At 39.6% G+C, this 19,461-nt stretch overlaps 1 protein-coding gene across 4 annotated transcripts; it reads right to left on the minus strand.

Moving 5' to 3' along the window:
- Window positions 1–873: 873 nt before the first annotated feature.
- ganabb (glucosidase II alpha subunit b) lies at window positions 874–18,248 on the minus strand. 4 transcript variants are annotated; one of them, XM_047352946.1, is made up of 25 exons: window positions 18,138–18,248; window positions 17,306–17,407; window positions 17,097–17,205; window positions 14,185–14,312; window positions 13,848–14,027; window positions 13,619–13,684; window positions 11,453–11,510; window positions 11,285–11,366; window positions 11,036–11,132; window positions 10,758–10,935; window positions 10,524–10,677; window positions 9,609–9,844; window positions 8,724–8,850; window positions 8,545–8,624; window positions 8,109–8,249; window positions 7,806–7,902; window positions 7,547–7,648; window positions 6,156–6,399; window positions 5,765–5,829; window positions 4,235–4,311; window positions 4,082–4,156; window positions 3,829–3,942; window positions 3,605–3,714; window positions 3,304–3,404; window positions 874–2,240 (listed from the first exon to the last, which is right to left on the minus strand). In XM_047352946.1, exons 1-25 carry the CDS (start codon window positions 18,155–18,157, stop codon window positions 2,131–2,133), a joined length of 2,853 nt encoding a protein of 950 aa, XP_047208902.1. In that variant the 5' UTR covers window positions 18,158–18,248; the 3' UTR covers window positions 874–2,130. The 4 variants fall into 4 exon arrangements, with proteins under 4 accessions (XP_047208902.1, XP_047208901.1, XP_047208903.1 ...); XM_047352945.1 differs by having other exon boundaries at window positions 10,758–10,938; window positions 18,138–18,246; XM_047352947.1 differs by lacking the exon at window positions 18,138–18,248 and adding an exon at window positions 17,512–17,756 and having other exon boundaries at window positions 10,758–10,938.
- Window positions 18,249–19,461: the final 1,213 nt, after the last annotated feature.

Consider the following 19,461-nt stretch of genomic DNA (forward strand, 5'->3'; position numbering starts at 1 on the left):
ATTACAAATTTCCTCACACATTGTAGACCTTGTGGGCATTTCATTATTATTCTGTTTTGCAAAGAAATATACCCTCATTTTGTTTTTCTTTATCCAGAACTTTTTGCCATTGCGGCTTTGAAACAAAAGGCCAGCCGAAATACTTTACTCTGATAAGGCTCAATAATACAACAAATGTGTACTAAAACAAAAGTCTGTTATTTTTGCATAAAAGGAATGTTGCATTTTATTCCAACAAGGTAGAGGAAATAGTTTAAAATAAAAAGAAAATTAAACAAGTTTAAATAATAAAAGTTTAATTTAATACCTAAAAAGCACACCAGTTTAAACAATTATTTAAAAATGGTGTTTAGTGAATGTGTTCAGTTTTACAAGCACATTCCTTGAAGTATTTCAGATTTGATCCAGTTCTTCAGAAAGCCATAACGTTTAGATGTTGTTGTACTGTCTGAACTCCAGGGGGAGCCACTGAGAATTTAAAGATCAGAGGAAATTGATCACTTTCCAACACAAATGTATGGAAAGCTTCAGTGCACAAAGAAGCTTTATCTGACCATCAGTATCTAATAATCCAAATTGGTTTTTCTTACTAATCCTTGGAATTTAGGCTTTTGTTTTAAAAAAAGAGTTTTAGTAAGTTTTAGTAAGATGGTGCAAATTATAATTATCCATTTTAGTCCAGGACAATTACCGTATATACATTTTTAATTGTTAAAAATTGCAGTATAATTTAAAGCGCATATAAAAAGATTCTTGGCAGTGTTGAGTGTTTTGTGAAACACATCAGAACAAATTTAAATCTGTTCATCTCCCAAAATGAGTCACTGTATATAAAATAGTTTAACCCAAACTATCCTGAAGAAATCAGACATGTTATTTTTCACATTTGGTCAACTTTATTTTCACTTGGTCTCATCTGTTAGAGTACATCAGTCAACCTTGACAACTTAAGTGCAGTCCTTAACTTTCATTTTCACCAATTCAAGCTATTAAAAAAACAAAAGATGCAGCAGAAACATTTATGCTCTTAAAAACAATCAAACTTGCACAAATACGATTTGACTTGATGGCAGATGGATGTACATTCTGGATAGATGTTTCTGTAGATCAGATGACTAAGTGGACCACTGTAACCTGAACAGCTTTCATTGATTGTAGTTGATCTAATTATCAAAACCCAAATGATAAGAATACCTTAAATTTCAACTAATGCCTAGGAAACACATGAAAATCTAGATATCTTTTGAGGGCTCACCCTTCTTTAAGTGCAATAAAAAAAACAGCCTACGTTGGGAAGAAAAATAGCTAAAAAGTGAAAACACATCCGCAGAATGATCCACAGCCAGTGGTTCCATCCCCTGAGGTGATTTCCAGTTTAACCTCCAACCCTCCCGTGCCATAAAGAAAATTACTTCAACACAGAAGCAATGAGAACAATTATTTCCATTCAAGAGTGACAACTCAAAGACAGGCGGGATGAAAATGAGCTGCTGTGGAATGCTAAATAAAGACGTGTTTGTGGATCTGGAAACTGCTTTGATTAAAGATTAGAAACCATAAAAGGAGACTGCTGTTAAACTGTTTAAAGTCACACGAGGAAAGAAGGCTGAGCTCTTTTCTGATCTGAGGATTTTGCTTAGAAGAGGAATGATATGGGTTTCTTTAAATCCAGAAAGGGATCAGCAGCAGGTGGAGTGTGTGATGTTGGCTTTCATTATAAACACCAACAACCCCTTACAGTGATGCGTTTATCATCTGAGGCAGACTGTGTGCTAAACCAAGAGGAAGATTTACTAGCGAAATACAATGCCAAAGTTTTGTAAAAGTGACAGGGCTTGACCCACTCCATTGTTTCTTCCCTGAAAAATGTGACAAACTTTATCTATCTAGTAGTAATTTTTAATCGTTATCGTCAGGTCTTACAGTGGAACTGAACACAAAGGGAAATGGCAGAGTTCTGTGTCTTAGTTTAACAAACGTTAATGTGGATGGAAACTAATCAGTGTGTTTGTGCAGTTACTCTGTGATCCTGCTCTAGTTAGTCTGGAGGATTAGGGTATTCTGTCTATTCTCTCTCCATCTCCTTCTGCTTCAGTCTAGTTTCATCTTTTTCTGTCTTAGTCTCTGCAGTTACTGAAGGGTCACGGTCCAGTCAGCCCCCGCGTTCATGCCGGGCTTGCGGATCGTCAACACAGACATGGAGGCGTCGAAATCAAACTCCAGCTGGTTCTCCTTACCATCTGCAAAAAACGGAACAGCAAAAGTATTAAATACTGACCCTGAATACTGAATATATGCAACTTCAGAAACACTCCAAAGCCTCAAGAACTACCAACTTCACAGACTCCATGGTGGATATGAATTTAACAAGAATCTCGATCATATCCTCTGAACGTCTTTAAATTTGCTCAATTACCCGCTCCGAGACCAGCTCCGCTTTACTGAACCAATGATGACCACAATGCAATGCAGATCTACAGCTTCCCTCCAAGGTCACTGCACATTTCCCATTTTAAAATCTCAAACATTTACTTATCTGTAATCTCACATTTCTCCATTTCATTTTTTGGGCCATTTTGTGTGAAGAGTTTATGGCTTTAATAACATGGTTAAAGTCTTCTAAAAAAAACAATCTTTATTTTAGAAAACTGGATTTTGCATCGCAGTACAACAGAAAAATGTGTGTAAAAAGGACAGGACTGGGATTACTTTTGGACCAACAAGCATTGCAAACATTTCGCCAGAAAAACACTGGCGAATATCATAGCAGATCATAAGGTATTGTCAGCCGGACGCCAGATTATGAGGCGCTGGTTTGTAAGCAAAACTTGAAATTAGCCGCAACTCAATGAAGCGAAGATCAGACTAACAGATGATGTCATCTATACCAGTCCTTGAACAAGACCCTTAGCCCCAAAATGTTCTCCAGGCGTGGCACAGTGGCAGCCCGCTGCTTCCTAAGGGATCGGTTAAATTAATTGTTTTAAAGTTGTTAGTGTTTAAACAAAAGTGCTCTTCTTTTGTTCTGGGTTCAACTGATTACTGTTGGCGTTTACCCCTAAACTTAAACACCATCAAAATCTTCGAATAACTGCCTACAAATTAATCTGTTCACAGGGGAATCTGTGACATTTTTATACAATAATTGTTCTTTAATCTGTATTGAATCCATCACTATTAATCTAAATCAAGCATCTGCTTTTCTATACCACTAAAACCTTCAGTTTACGGTCTCAAGGTCGCAAAACCCTGTATGTTTTGCATCTGTCCCATATCGTGTGACAAAGAGCATCAGTGACTCACCAGCAGATTTAAGAGTGATCATGCTGGGTTTACTGGCTCCCAGTATGACGATGCGTTCCACCCAGGACTTGGTTGTAAACTGGGCGTCAGGTTCAAGGTTACTGTGGAGCAGACAGATGTACAAATTAATCTTTTAAAGTTATGAGGTGCAACCCTATACAAGTACGTTCCATAAAACAACAAACTTAGTGTTGTGAAAGTTTTATATTTATTGTCCAATGTTGTTTCTTCTTTTTTAACAGTGTGAATAACCGAGCTGGAAGAACAGGTAAACTTTGGCGGCTGGGAGAAAGCAACTTACACAGAGGAGAGAACGTTTTTGATGAAGGAAAACCTCCTGTGGATAAACTCCTTCTTTTCATAGGTAAACGTGAGGCCGTCATCTATGTACAGCTCTCCTTCTGCGGTTCTCTGTTAAACATCATCAGAAGTTAAATTAGGACCAGCATTGTGCACCATATAAAAGAACAGCAGGGACTCAGCAGAATCCTGCAGCTGCTCGTAGACAGTGCTACGTTTCTTCACCTGATTATTGAGGGCCACATACAGAGTGTACGGGTCATGCTCCATGCAGGTGGAGGACCGGCGAACTCTGAGCTTCCTGGGAATGATGGAGCCGCCGCGCTGGAACACCGGAATCTAACAATAAAGGAAAAAAAGGCCGGCGCAATCAGGGAGCTTGTGACAGAAAACAGCAGGGGCTAAAAACTATCATTTATGAGACAGAAAATTAAAATCCATTTCAACTTGACATCAGGTTGGATGGATGTAGCCTTACAGAGCTCATGGTGACAGGGATATACAGGTTTTGTCCCCCATTGTGCTTCTGGAAGGTGTGGATGTCAAACCAGGCCTAAGGACAAAGACACAGTAAATCATCTCCTCTTGACATTAGAAACAACCATAATGCACCTTAAAGTGAGTCTGTCACCTCGTCTTTCCCAGGCAGGTAAGCGGTGACTCCTCTGGCTCCCTCTTCAGTTACAGGATGCACCAAGAGGTCTCGACCTACAGTAGAATTAGGCCACACAGGTGGAAATCGATCATTGTTTTACATGTGGCCAACTAGAACAACCAAATTCCAGTTTTTATTCGAGTTTACTTCCCAACAACCTATAATCTAAAAGACGTATGCTAATCATCTTTCATGAGTAAACAAGCTACACAATGAGCTCAAGAAACAGAAGCTAAAATCATATTTAAACCCACATTATGTAACATTTTTGACCACAAGGTGACGGCAGAAACAAGTTGGAAGCACAACATTTTCCTTCTATCGTCTGAACTGAAAAAACAAGTTTTGCAGCTCTGACAATATAACACCATCTGCAGGCATTTGACACTTTCTTTTCATAAAGATGTTGAGCTTGTCCAAATTATCCGTTTATCACCTGCAATAGAGTCGGTTCTGTAAACATTAGGGACCAATATGAAAATTTGGGCTGATATCAATAATAATGGGGCATTTTTTAGTTTGATCGGCCTTGACCAGACACAAACCACCTTCAAGCTAAAAAAAATCCAATCTATTTCCAATCAGTGAAAGCACCAAACTTCGCCACTACCAGGTCGTGCTGAGAGCACCGCTCTTTAGTGTGGAAGTTGCACTGAAGGAACGAGACTCAAATTTAGCCATTTTCAGTATTGGTGAGGTATTTTTGAAAGGAAGTCGGAGGAAGATAAACTATTTAAAACGTATTTTTACTACATCTTTATACCTGTCAGCAGTGCATTCAGAATACATCCACAATGACAGACATTTTAAAAATAGTAGTACTGCTGAACTCCTTTAGTTTGTCTTATGTTCATAAAACCAAAATATTAAAACATGTTGCTGGATTAGTAAAACACAAAACTCCAAAATATACAGCAGCTTGAACTGCTAACAGTAGAAACGTTATGTTGTGTGTGATACCATTTCCAGATCCAAGTTCCTACTATAGAGTTAAAACAAATGCAGTAGAAGTAGCCACCAGTGATACTTGTACCACAGTTGAGATACATATCTCAAGGAAATACAAAAGGATAACAGTTTCAGTCAGGCTACCCACAATAATCTCTAATTAAAGATGCTATATAGTTCCCACTATCAACCTGGCATAATCATTTGTCCATGTTTTATATTATAGTAGGTCCAATGACTGTTCTGCTGCAGTTTGACGTCGCCTCTACAACTACTATAAATAACAGTCGACTACTCACAGCAGAAAGTTAAAAACATTTTGAGTGCTACATCTTCCTTTATTACAGTTTAAAATGGGAATCCAGAATCAGCTGAATTTGGTATCTGCAGGTCAAAGCTTGAGAAAAACTGGAGACAGGAAACAGCTCCAAAATACTGATAAGAGCTGTTCTATTAAAAAAACAAAACAGCAGAACTAGTCGGTAACTGCATCCATGAAGCAATCTGATGAAGCTCTTTATACTCATTTTAGAAAGAGATGTGTGTTTTGTGTCTCACCAAGCAAGAACTCATCATCCAAAGCAAAAGTAGCAGGATCCTGGGGATACTCCACCCAAAGCGGTCTGCAACAGAAATGATCAAGTCAGATTATTATTTACCTGAAATGCAATGTATTTCTGTGGACTGGAACAACAGCACAAACATCTCTCATTCAAGTATTTTGTTCTTTTAAAACTGTGTTTAAGTTAAAAAAAAAAAAAAAACCAAACATGAATAATACTACAATTTTTCTATCAGCCATTAGCTCTGAAATAAAAATCTGGGATCTCTTCCTGGTGACCAACAATAATCTCATTATTTCACACATGAATCCTTCACTCCTATGAGCATCTGTAGTAAACATGAAAAAAATAAATAAAATAAAACTCAGCCCCCTCCCAGTCCGCACCTCATGACGGGCTCTCCGGTGTGATATGCATGGTAGAACAGCTGGTACCAGTAAGGCAAGAACGTGTAGCGCTGGCGCACGACTTCACGGATCAGAGCTGTGTTTTCTGGTCCAAACAGCCAAGGCTCACGGCGAGGCGTGTCCATGTGGGCGTGGGCCCTAAAGAAAGGCTGGTAGGCCCCCGTCTGGTACCATCGCACCAGCAGCTCGGTACTCGGAGACTTAAAGAAACCACCAACGTCAGCTATGAAAAAGATGATAGAGGGTTGAGTTTAGATAAACTGATCTTCAAGGAGCTTTTCCTCAAACTGGAACTCTGGTTTTTAATACAAAGAGCAGGAAATCTCATTACAAACAAAAGGATAGATTTTTTTTAACGTTTCATTTTACAGGTTGTCTCATTGAGATCAAAGATCTCATTTAAGAGTGAGACCTGTTTGAAAAAACAAACAAAAAAAGTACAAGGTAAAAATAAATATTGAATATTAAACTCAAATTAAATGGGACATAAAAAGCACATTTCATAGAAAGATTTCTCAAATTTTATTCAAATAAATTTCCGTTGTCCCAGAGGAATCAACCAATTCAAACCACCATGACTAAAAGATGACTGCAGCCTCATTACCAAGGCAACCATTACTCTCACTATGGCAACAGCATAGGCCTGCTTCCGTAGCAACACTACCAAACACTGCAGGAAAATCTGTTAACAGACCTGATTATTTATGCACTGCAGATCATTATTTTACTCAACCAATAATGAGACGCATGAGAAGAAGACAGAGAAACAACTGATCCATGCCAGCAGGTGCAACACCGTCTACACCTGATCAAACTAAAGCTTTAAAGCCATAAAACAGACATTACATATTCAGATTAATGCAACAAAAAGACCACTGTATGAGGAATGGAAGACAGGGTTTCTACATGATAGAAATAATTGTCATTCATTTTATTAGTAGGTTAAATATAACTAAGCTAACCTAAGCTAACCTAAGCTGGGTGTTTTTTTTTAAACCTTGGTCTGAAACTCACTAACAACTTTTAGTCAAATATTAAATTATCAGTTTCCAAGCTAAACTCCTTTAAATATCCACTTCCCAATAACATAGCAGCTGGGAAGAAGAACATTATTTTAACTTTCCAAACAACAACAAGTCAGAAACAAGAGCAGAGCAACCAAGTTCTTTTGTTGGAAAAGGTTGAATCTCCAGCAATAAAGTCCTTCCACCCTCATATGGCCATTTGCTGCACTGCATTATGGGCCTTGTAGTTTTGTCTTGGGCAATAAAACCCAAAAAAGCCAACTGTACTGTATGTCTAAGCCCATGTATGGAAAATCTGGATGCCTTTATGACTTGGACAGGTCCAAAGACCACGTGGAAACTCACCACCACAAAAAGAGATTCCCACCAGACCCAGACTCAGACACATGGGGATAGAGATCTTCAGATGATCCCACTCAGCAGCATTATCTCCAGTCCACACAGCACCTGCACGCACAAAACACATTTCACGTCTTAAGACTATTTAAAATAAATTAACAAGTTCTTTGATTGTAACATGGCTGGTTTTATCTCAACGTAGGTTCATTGTATGCCCACTCGATATTAGCAGGTAATCTGGGGGTAAAGATGGTGGAGGCCTCACCGTAGCGCTGTGAACCAGCAAAGACAGCTCTGGTGAGGACAAATGGTCTCTCAGTTCCCCCAGACCTCTCCAACAAACCCTGTGCTGTGGCCATGTGCTGCAGATCATGAGAAGTTTGCATTATTTTTCTTTCCATTTCCCACCAGCTAATTTGTGACAAGAAGACCAAATACAGCTACAATAGATCAGTTTAGCTATTAGTGATGCCCCTCAGCATTTAGGCATCAATACTTACAACAACAACATGAAAATAAAACTCAAAAGTCTGAAGAATAACCTATCAGTTATCTTGAACACACTCACCACATAAAGGCCGTATAAATTGTGCACCTCGCGGTGCTCCCAGGATCCGTGCATGGCGTCTTTGTGCATGGTGACTTCAGGCCCGTTGAACACAGAAGGCTCGTTCATGTCGTTCCACGTATACAAGTTCTCCGTGGCGCCCTGCAGAGCGGACACACTCCGTTTAATCTTAACTGCATATTACAGAAGACGTTCTAGTCTAAAATTTATGACAAATGCATCAGATTCAAGGGCGGTAATCATGTCAGATGCTTACAAGTAGAGAAAGGAGTAAATAGGAGAAATGCAGATGTTTTCAATGTTTAATTAGGCACCAACGTTTGGAAAGGGATGAGACGGTGGCCATGTTTTCCTTCTTTACTCTGCACAGCTGAAATGCTAAATGTTTCATCTTACCAGAAGGTGCATCAACATGAACACAAATCTATAAACTCACCTCATACTGATCATAAGCAAATTGGCTGGCCCACCAGGCCCTCATATCAGGACGGGTGAAGTCTGGATAACCAGCATTACCTAGTATTCATCAGAAGTACAGAAAGAATATAAAAAGGCAAAATTAGATAAATCTGGTTTTAATCTCTGAAAATAATATGCCAGAGTTCGGAGTCTTACCAGGCCAGCACCAGCCTTCGTAGTCTGCACCATCTTTATTTTTCACATAGAAACCCAGAGAGCGGATCTCATTGTGGATCTTATAGTTGGTGTCTACTTTGATGTGAGGGTCCACGATTGCAACCATCTGGAAGATAGATGTCTGTTGAGCTACAAGTCAACAGACTTCAAGAAGGTTTTAAAGCAGCATAATCACGATGCAGACACGTTTTTCATGTCAGAATTCCATCTTTTTCCAGACTCAGATTTCTCTGTTTACTGCAGTTTTTAATAATAAACTGAACATTTACTCCAATTCCACAAATCAAGAAAAAACAATGCTGAAGTCGGCAGTAAGGTAAAGGAATATTTAACCACTTTTTATGGCATTTGGACTAACTTAGCTCAGGCTACTTCAAAAGCTATACCACCTAGATTTGGCAAACCTGGACTTTATTATCCTCCTGATTCTTCAAAATACAGTTCATCATCTGTGAGACCTTCAGTTTGTTTGTAAAAGTTTAAATAGTTTGAAACACAGGTTCAATGAAAGGAAACCTAATGTAAGATGGTGTACCACAGCACATGGCCCGTATGTACATTTCTGAATGATTCTGCTTCTGCGAGCAACTCAAAAAAACAGTATGAACAATGAACCTGGACATTATTTAAATATATATTACTCTTTTAAAGTCCTTATTTTTCAGTGAATTCGGTTTTTGTCCATTAGGTACTGCAGTAGGAAATCAAGTCTGAAAACAACCAATTTTCCATGGCAGACTCTTTATTCAGAACTTATACAGACATGGGAAATGATAACTAAACTCCTGGTTTCGTAGGAACTCTGGAGGGGTTGTGAAACTCGTGTCAATTCTGGGAAGGAGACCATTTTGTCGCATTCTGTACCTTACGTTTTTTGTCCAAGAGACCCTGCAGCATTTCCTTTGGTGAGTCAAACTTGTGAGGATCCCAGGTGAAGTAGCGCTTCCCATCTGTGTGCTCAATATCGAGCCAGATGAAGTCGTAGGGAATGTCGTGCTCGTCGAAGCCAGCGTCCACCGAACGCACGTCTTCCTGGTCATTGTAGTTCCAGCGGCACTGGTGGTAGCCCAGTGAGGCCAAAGGAGGGAAGGCCTGGGTGCCTGAGGGGTAGAACGATCAGTGGGATCATTTTTAGTCTGTGTGTCGTCTTCTCAACGAAAACTCTCAGGAAATTATTTATCGGTCATGTTCATTACACACTAAACAAGCATTCTTGTTCACTGGAGCCCCAAAGTGTTGTAACCATTTCCAAACTGATGTCAATGACTTGGGTTTCTCAGCTGCATTCTAATTTCTTTGGATCGGCGCATTATATTTTGCTTTTTCAGATCTTTTAGCCTACTTCATGTTGTCGGACAGGTTATATATTAAGCATTTCTTGATTTGTGAGGTTTCACAGTATCAGCACTGGGTGTTGCTAGTGAACTTGAACCACAGGATTGACAAAAACAAAAAATCCATAAAAGAGGCTAATTGGTTAGGGTCAATTTTATTCATCATCTCATAAAATTTGCACTACAGCATAACAACCTAGGGTAAATAATGAAGTTTATGATAGCCAAGACTGCAAATAATTAAATGTTCCATCTTTTTAACTAGTTAATCTCCATTTGTGGTTAAACTTGCAATCAACATTTCTAGGAGTCGGAGATCAAAATTGTTTAAAAAGGAGGCAATCGGTTTGTTCTCCTCCAACATAAATGACTTGAAACCAAGGAAATTAAACCTTTTATAGCGATGCTGATGCTTTCCAAAAGAACAACACATTCATCTTCTCACCTGTTAGAGAGGCGTACTGAGAAAAGACGTCTCTGGGAGTTGGTCCCAGCATGAGGAAGACATCTATGATTCCACTCTCTGAGATCCAACGAACATCCGTCTGTGGGGTCTCACTGGAGCCCTGAACGTAATCCAGCATTTTCCCAAACACAGTCTGGAGAGAGGAACAAACAAATGAGTCAAAATCCAACTGGCTTTAAAAGAAAAGCAGGAAATAAATCATTCTGACTTCACCTTTCCTGCTGTGTTTGAACTTATGTCCACCCAGGTTTCTGCAGCATTGAGCCAGAAGATGCCTGTAGTACGCTGAACGTTGTGTGCCAACATAACTGGGACTGCTCCATACAGGGCCATAGGGTTATACAGTTCATACTGGAAAACATCCAGATTATAGAGCCGATATGGATCCCCACTGCTGAAAACAAAACCGGAAGCATTCTAGATGTCATATCTGTATTTAAAAAAACCCTCAACATGGCTTTTGGCAAATGAAACCTGCAGCTGGCACTCACTCTGTTGTTTTAAGTTTGAGGGTGTCGGCGTGTTCTGGGATGCCGTAGACGTGCTCCACGCCCGGCAATGAAAAGTCTAAACTGATAGCAGATGGACCTGAGGAGGGAGACAGCCCACGCATTTAGAAATAAAGTTTAAATGTTAAACCTTTCATTTAATTCCAACATTCAAAAGAACGTTTTCTCATAAATCCACCAACATGCAGACATTCTGACAGCTGGAATAAAAGTTCAAAATGGAAAGCGTACCATTTGGCTTGGTGTCTGTGTGCGATTTAAAGGTCTCTTCCCACATCCCGTCTTCTACTTTCTCTTCCTCTTCTGTTGTAGTCTGGTAGTCAAAAGGCAAAAACAGTCATGGAGGAGAAGAGACCAGGGGTTAAAACGTAAAGAGCAGAAGAACGCATCTCCAAATACCTCAGCCTGGTTTGCTGGATCTGTCCCCTCTTTGTTCTCAGCCTCCGGGTCAGCCTGACTGCTCAGAGTGAAGGAAGAGATGCAGAGAAAAGAAAGTGTCACTTTGACAATTATTTTATGATACAGAATAATATGCTGAAATAAAACTATAGTTAAAAGGTAAAACATGGAAAAGGGTGCAGGATTAATGACTGTCCCCTCATTCCAGAGACAGCTAAACAAAACTCTACAAAACCAAGTGACTTCATTTTAATCACAAATGGGGACTGAACAACTCCCAGATAGAACCCAGAAGATCCGAACACCACCTGAGATTGATCCTTACTGTAGCTTAAAAATGAAAGAAATCTTTCAGCTGCAGAAGAACGTGCGCTTAAGCAGTAAACATGCAGTGGGCAGCTGACCGAACCAGTCAACGTCCAGAGGAAGCATTGCATCGCGATTTATAATGACCCCCAAATAATGCCAAACTGCAAACAGAAGTAGAACCACAAAGAGAGATGTTGCTGATGGGAGCTGATCAGCAAAGCCTGTAAACTACAAGGAGAGGAAACAGGCGGCATGTGGGTTTAGACCCAGACTGCACAGCGCCACGCAAAGTATTGATATCCCCTTAACTTTGGGATTTTAAGTGACAGACCAACAGAAAGTAGTGCTTAACCTTGAAGTTGAATGAAGAATTAATCAGAGAAACAGCTAAGAGGCCCATGGTAACTTGGGAGGAGCGGCACAGCTCGGGGGCAAGAATCTGACAACCATTAGTCGCAATCTCCACAAATCTGGCCTTTGTGGAGAAGTGTCAAGAATAAAACAAGTGTTGAAAGAAAGTCAATAGTTCTGCATACATGTGGAAGAGGGTTTCTGGCTCACATGCAAAACGTTATGTTGGTGGAAAACTGCACCTCACCCTGAATACACCACCTCATGGTGTGGGGATGCTGGTCTTCAGCAGGGAGTTGATGGATGAAGTTAAATAGAGGCCAATAGTGGTAGGAAATCTTTCATAGACTTCAAAAAGACTCAAGACTGGGGTCGAGGTTCACTTTCCAGCAGGACAACAAAGCTAAAGCGACAGCAAGAGCAACACTGTTTAGATTTAGATCAAAAGCATATTGTTGTTATAGAGTGGCCTAGTCAAAACCTAGACTTAAAATTTTACTGAAAACCTAAAGCTTTACTGAAAAACAAAAATCACTTTCTGGTCTGTCACATAAATGTGTAAAAAATGTAACGGTTACGAATACTTTAAGCATCTGTAAACTACTTCATCTACACCTTCCACCCTTTGCAAACAGTAAATCGTGCAGTTACAGACGAGCTACTGGTGCCACAATGGATGACTCAATGATTAAAAAATAAAAAAATAAAAAAGGAAATCAGACAAAAGTGAAAAATTAAAACCAATCCCAGAGCTAAAAATTACGGAGCCCGCGACGGGACATGGGGGAATTTTTTTATTTTGCGTCCCCACGCAATACTTCTGCGTTCGCTCGCAAAACTTGTTACCGTAATCATCTTGAGAAAGCTGTGCATTTTGGAACAGCAGCACAGACGACAAACTGCTCACAAAACAAACACTGATATGGTTTATTTGTCATCTGCAGGTTAACACGCAGTCAACAATGCGATTAAATGCTTAGGATAAGAAGAACCGTTCAAACCACTATAAAAACAAAAGTGGCGCGCAAAAAAAGTAGCAAAAAAGTGTCAGGTGTGGTTTCGTCCAGTATTATTGCCCAGAGTTCAGCTGTTTGACAGCATGTGGATAATAACTGTCTTTAAGTCTGATTGAAGATCCTTTTATTTAAGGCCGATTTCAAAATAAAACTCAATAAATCTCAAAAATGAGTCTCCCACAAAGTATTGCGCGGGGACGCAAAAGAAAAAAATCCCCCCATGTCCCCTCGCGGGCTCCATAAAAATAGACAGCAGCTTTTTCTAATGATCAGATCGATTGTCAGAATGTGAACGTTTCTAAGAGAAATGACCTCAGTTTAAAAACTGCATCCAAACACCTCCATGCACACACTCACCCACATCCTAACCTACAGCCACATTAATCTCAGGGTAAATAAACTTGGTTTGATGGGACACCCTATATTTCATGTAGCTACGGGCAGCAATGGCACAAGGAACAGATTACATACAAATCTTAAGGGTCTTTACCTAGAGAATACCCTCTTGATATTATCCCACACGCTAGCCACTGTGCTAGTTACTTTATAGGAGAAACTAGGATGATAGGGAGAAAAGGACAGAACGAGTCAGAGACAGTACTGAAAAAACAAACCATATCATGGGAACAGAAACTGAATTCATCCACTGAGTGACAACATGGATTTAAAAGAAAGACAGGGCTCTCTGTGGAAGTGTGTGTGTGTGTGTGTACTCTCACGTGTCCTTGCGCATCCTCAGGTGCTCAAAACCAAGCAGACCACGTGAGTTCAGGGACATCAGCACTTCGCGTCCCTCCACGATGTCGAGCCTGAAGGGCCGGGCGCTGATGATGACCCGCTGGGACTCTGCTCCAAGGGACAGAACCACCCCGTTCTCATCCTGGGACAGCAGACTGAGACTGGAGGAGGGCAGAGAGGGGAACATTTTTTTTTTAATTAAAGACAAATATTTTATATTGGTAGCATTAAACGTCTGTTGTTTAAACATTTATCCGAGACTGAAAACAAATCCTCCTCCCACTCCCACGCAGGTCAAAAATCTCCCAGGACACTCACGGCTCGGTAGGCGGCTCTCTGATGAGCACGTCTGGGACTTCATAGCGAGGCTTCAGAGGCTTCAGCTCGTTAATCTTCACCCTCGTTATGTTTCCCTGGAGACGGTAGAGCTCGAGCAGGAGACGCACCTGAGAGCAGCAGATTTCTCTTTAACACCACAGCAGCGTCTGTAAACGGACTGAGCCAGACCCGCAGAATTTTCAACTTTTACCATATCAAGCAATTCATTTAGTCTAGTCTACACGGAGGGCACAACTGCTTCTCTGATGATAGCGGGTGACATTTGACCCAGCAGAAAGGTCGTATCCTCTGACACACTTGATGTTTCTGTAGAGGAATGTTGCCTTGAGGCGGTGCTGACCAACACTGCTTAATTTTAGTTCACACAGACATTTAAAAAAGACATTAATGTGCTTTTTATCTGCTAAAATATTTCCACATATGTTTTGTTTAATGTCTTGGAACGCAAACTGTTAATAATTAATTACACTCTGGAGAAATATTAACCTTCCTGTCTTACTGTGAAAAAGATTTTGCTCTCACATCATCAGCTTATTTTAATAAAGCCTATGGTGATTGAAAAAGAAGCACAGCCCCTTTAACCTCTATGGTTTTCTGTAAAACCATGATATAATCTTAATTAAGTTCTAAAACGATGTTAATAAAACTTCACTATCAAACAAAACAGATTCCACACTGTAACAAAATGCTCAAAAAACATTGATTGAGGTAAAAAGGTGGACAATGTGTGCAGAAAAACTAAACACACTCCAGGATTCAGCAGTTTGCAGATCGACATTTAATGGCAGTAATTCAGTAAATCTGTGACCAAAGACTCCTGAATTTCAGTCATTTTGTTGGAGATCTGCAGCCTCGGAGTTCATTGTCCTGGTGACGCTCCCCGTTTTCAGAGGGACTCATAGACGACTCAACTATTGCAAGGTGCCCAGCTCCTGTAGCTGCAAACATGCCCACATCATCACTCCTCCACCACCATGCTTGACAGATGCTATAAGGTCTTATTATCTGGTCAAACAGTCTGTCTTGATACATATTGTTATATTATGTACATTAAACTGTACTTCACAGCTGCTTCAAATGTTGGGTTTTATTACAATACATATCAGTAAATCACCATGTAGAGTTTTGTGCTCTTATATCATTTCATCTAATCTTGCTGCCATTTATGAATGTCAGATCATGCCACATCATTACACCACATACAATATATTAATAAAGCTTTGTTGCCTTATCTTTACTGTGCTATTGCAACACATTGAGTCTTCTATTTTTATCCATTGTATTACATTTGGGAACATCATTCTTGTGCAGATCTAGGGGGGTACAATAATAAAATAAACAACAAAACCTTTAAACCTTCCAGTTTGCTTGTGTCAGGTTTGGGATATGTGCTTTTAGTAAATACCAGAAAATCTGTTGTGTTTTGTACACCTGAGGATTGAATTAAATACATTTTGAACTTGGTAGAAAAATAGATCCATTACCATCCATCCCCCGATATACAAACCCATAGAAGACCGAACGTTCTCATTACAACTACTATAACAGTTCAGGCACCTTGAACATTCTGATTCACTATATTGAGGCATCAGATGAGACGACACATTTATGGTGCATCAGGCCATCGCTTGCCAGAGGCACCTTTATAATGTTCTGCATACTTGTGCATTTTAGGACCCTGAAACAAAAACATTTGATCAAATCTGTACGTTATTAACTGGACATCACTGCGTGTCTGAATTGGGAAAAGAAAACTAAGAGGAAATTACAGCAGATGTAAAAATCCATCTTTGTGGAAAAAGTAAGTCTAAACATTATGTTAAGTATTACATGCATTCAGTGTTATGTGAATTATTGCCCATCTATGTTTTAAGCAGGCAAACCTCACCATCTTTGGCTTTTGTGAAACTGGTTATATCTAAAAAAAAAAAAAAAAAAAAAAAAAAACTAGCAGCACAGAATTTAAATAATAAAACATGAGCTAAAAAAAATTATTCATGGGTCACTTTTTGATGACATTAAAAAACACATTTTTCTTTGTATGCTGCTTCACTTCGGATTTATGTGGAAGGTAAAATTCAGTATTAAATTCTCACGCTGCCATAACCCTGAAAAATACCAGAGTTTTAAGGTTCAACAGCATTTACCTAAGCAAATATTACAAAATCGAACTGCTCTTTAAAATAGAAAAATCAATTGATATCTGTATCAAAATTTTATATTTTAAAACAAACTTCAGCAAAAACACAGCATAAACACCAACTACATTAGTAGTAGTGTATTGTGCTTTTTTTTTAATTATATATTTGATATCAAAACAAGTTTCTTTAACAAAACGTTTTGTGGCTTTGGTGGTCACTTTGTTATATATTGATGCCCAGTTTAGTCATAAAGTGAAGTCAGATAAATGTGAAAATGTGAAAAGAGTCATTCGCCATTTATTAAGTCAGGCTATCAGCTTGGGTTGCATTCCTAAAACTGAAGTATTAAAACAGCGCTACCTTAACAACATTAAGTATTTCCAAATAACCAGAAATGTTTGGTAAGTCATATTAGCTTGCTTTCTCCTGCTGACTGGTAGTGTGCAGCAACCAGTGGGGGAGGGGTGGTACTGGATTATACTATGCTCCACAGAGCCAGAAAGCTCTGGTCACTCTGGCACTGGTATCCCATTAAAAGGTCTTTAAACCATCAGAATGACAGCAGAAAGTTTGAGCTGGTCTTTATAGTTATGCCTTGTAAAATGTTGCTCAACGACTCATGCCTGCTGACTTGTACCAACAATTATTTGGGGGTTTTTGCTCAAATGCATGTCTGCATGGGATTCATCTTCAAAGACTTTCATTTAAATAAACCCAAGTCAGCGTGAACATCACCCCACATTACTCTACCTTGTTATTGTCATTGATGAGCTGCAGGGTGAGTCTGGTGTTGGTCAACTCCATGGTTTCCAGCAGGGCCCGATAAGGGGACTCACCAGGCTTCACTGCTCGCTGCCGCCTGGTTCAACGAAACAACGGGCATAAATCTCCAACCATGTGCTATTTATTAGAAAATCCGCATTTAAAGAGAATGCGTCACTTTTACATATTCCACTCACTTGCAGAAAGCGCTTTGATCGCAGGTCTTGAAGTTGCCTTTGTCCACAGCCCAGGTCCCGCTGAGGCACACGGCCAGCCAGAGCAACAAGACAGGCCCCATCCTGCGGAAGAAAAACCAACAGGACATCACAAACATCTCCAGTTCATGCACTCTAGTTTGATTGAGCAATAGCCAAATAATTACCCAAGGGGACCCTCTACAAACCTGAGGAGGAGTTGTTAAACTGTACACAGAAAACAACTGAACTTTGAACTCGTTGTGGTTGTAAAATGTCCTTAAATCAGTTGTTGTTCAATTCTTACCATTGTGATCCTGCACTTACTCGAAACATTGCCTTTTGAATTAAAGGGCGAACCCGCATTGGACTCTTCCGTTTATTTCTTTCGAATCTTGCCGACGTAATTTAACGTATTTGGACCGTTGCCAAAAGCGTTTTAGCCACACGGCGGCTAGCGGATGCTAAAATGAGTCTGCGCTCATATTTATATTAAAAAAAAAAACCATTATAAATTACATTCAGGTTAAAAAAAATAGGCAGACACTACATAGCTCTTTGGTCCATGCATGCATGTGTGGTAGCCGACTGAGAATCAATTATTTCTTTAAATCAGAACACCATCATGCTAACCCAGCTAACATCCTGTCGAGCCGCTAATTCAATTGAAACGGAGATCGAGACTTTTCCACTATAAGGCGTTTAAGCCTTTTAATGGCTTTTGCATTTACTGGCCTTAACCCGGGACTCTCAACCCCAGCCACCCAGCTAACGAAAAACCAAATGAAATCGGCGAACAATGAATGATTAAATAGCGGAACTGCTCCGTCTTTACCTCTCAGTGAAGGTGGCCATCTCGATTCCAATCCCGTCTGGCTCCGCCCCTTTTCACTCCGCAACAAAGATCGTTTAAAAAGGAAGATTCTCAGCAACGGACCAAAAAAAATAAGCGCTGATTTTTTTTTTTTTTTTGGACCGGATTTTTAGGCGAACGTTATTCGCCTAAAAATCAGTGATTTAAATTGGCGAATAACGTTAAATGGAACAGGCATGGGAACTTCTTGTGAATATTTACCCTCTCAGACGCGGACACGTCACCAAGAACCACGCACACATTCATCCCGGATTTGTTTCAGGCCATTGTGGTGCCTGTTTACTGCTAGTGCAACCTAGACCGCCACAGATCCTTGCTATAAACACAGTGTGTACCTTTACCTGTCAAACATTTGGAGGATCAACGGCTTAATAAACTAATTACTCACCCAATAGTTCAACAAATGAATTGATGTGCCATTGAATGCAACAAAATAAAAAGAAACGTTTTATATAATAACTGGTCAAAATATGAAATATAAATTGATACTTCAATTTAAATCTTTAATCGTTATCATTTATACCTGTGCCCACATTCTCGTTTTATTTTTTTCTTTAATTTTTGACTGATGTGACATAAATATGTTCATTCCTTTACAAATATATTGTCAAAAAAATCTTTTACTTGTATTTTTTCCTCCCAACGGATTTCCCTGAGCCCATTTTTCCCATCGTTTACTGTAGCCTGTCGACTCTATAGAATAGTTCAGCTTCTTATAATAAAAATATTGGCCATATCCACTAGGATTTATTATTGGAAAAAAAAAAAAAAACACATTTAAATATTTTGAGGAGGCATCATTAGAAATATTTTAAGACCGGTATTTGACGTTCGTAAAATATGATTCCTCTGGTTAGATTGGGAAAATAAGTCAATGAGGCACGCTTTTATTTAGAAGGCGGGTCCGTAAACGTGTCTTAGTACGTACTTCCTAGAGGCTTGACCTCAACCAATAGGTGAAAAGAATATAATATGCACTGCTCAAAAAAGTAAAGGTAACACTTAAACAACACAATATAACTCCAAGTAAATCAAACTTCAGTGAAATCAAACTGTCCACTTAGGAAGCAACACTGATTAACAATCAATTTCACATGATGTTGTTCAAATGAAATAGACAACCGGGGGAAATCTTTGTCGATTAGCAAGACACTCAATAAAGGAGTGGTTCTGCAGGTGGGGACCACAGACCACTTCTCAGTACCGATGTTTTCTGGCTGATGTTTTGGTCACTTTTGAATGTTGGTGGTGCTTTCACACTCGTGGTAGCATGAGACGGACTCTA

The sequence above is a fragment of the Girardinichthys multiradiatus genome, chromosome 23 (assembly GCF_021462225.1).
Source record: "Girardinichthys multiradiatus isolate DD_20200921_A chromosome 23, DD_fGirMul_XY1, whole genome shotgun sequence".
Classification (NCBI taxonomy): domain Eukaryota; kingdom Metazoa; phylum Chordata; class Actinopteri; order Cyprinodontiformes; family Goodeidae; genus Girardinichthys; species Girardinichthys multiradiatus.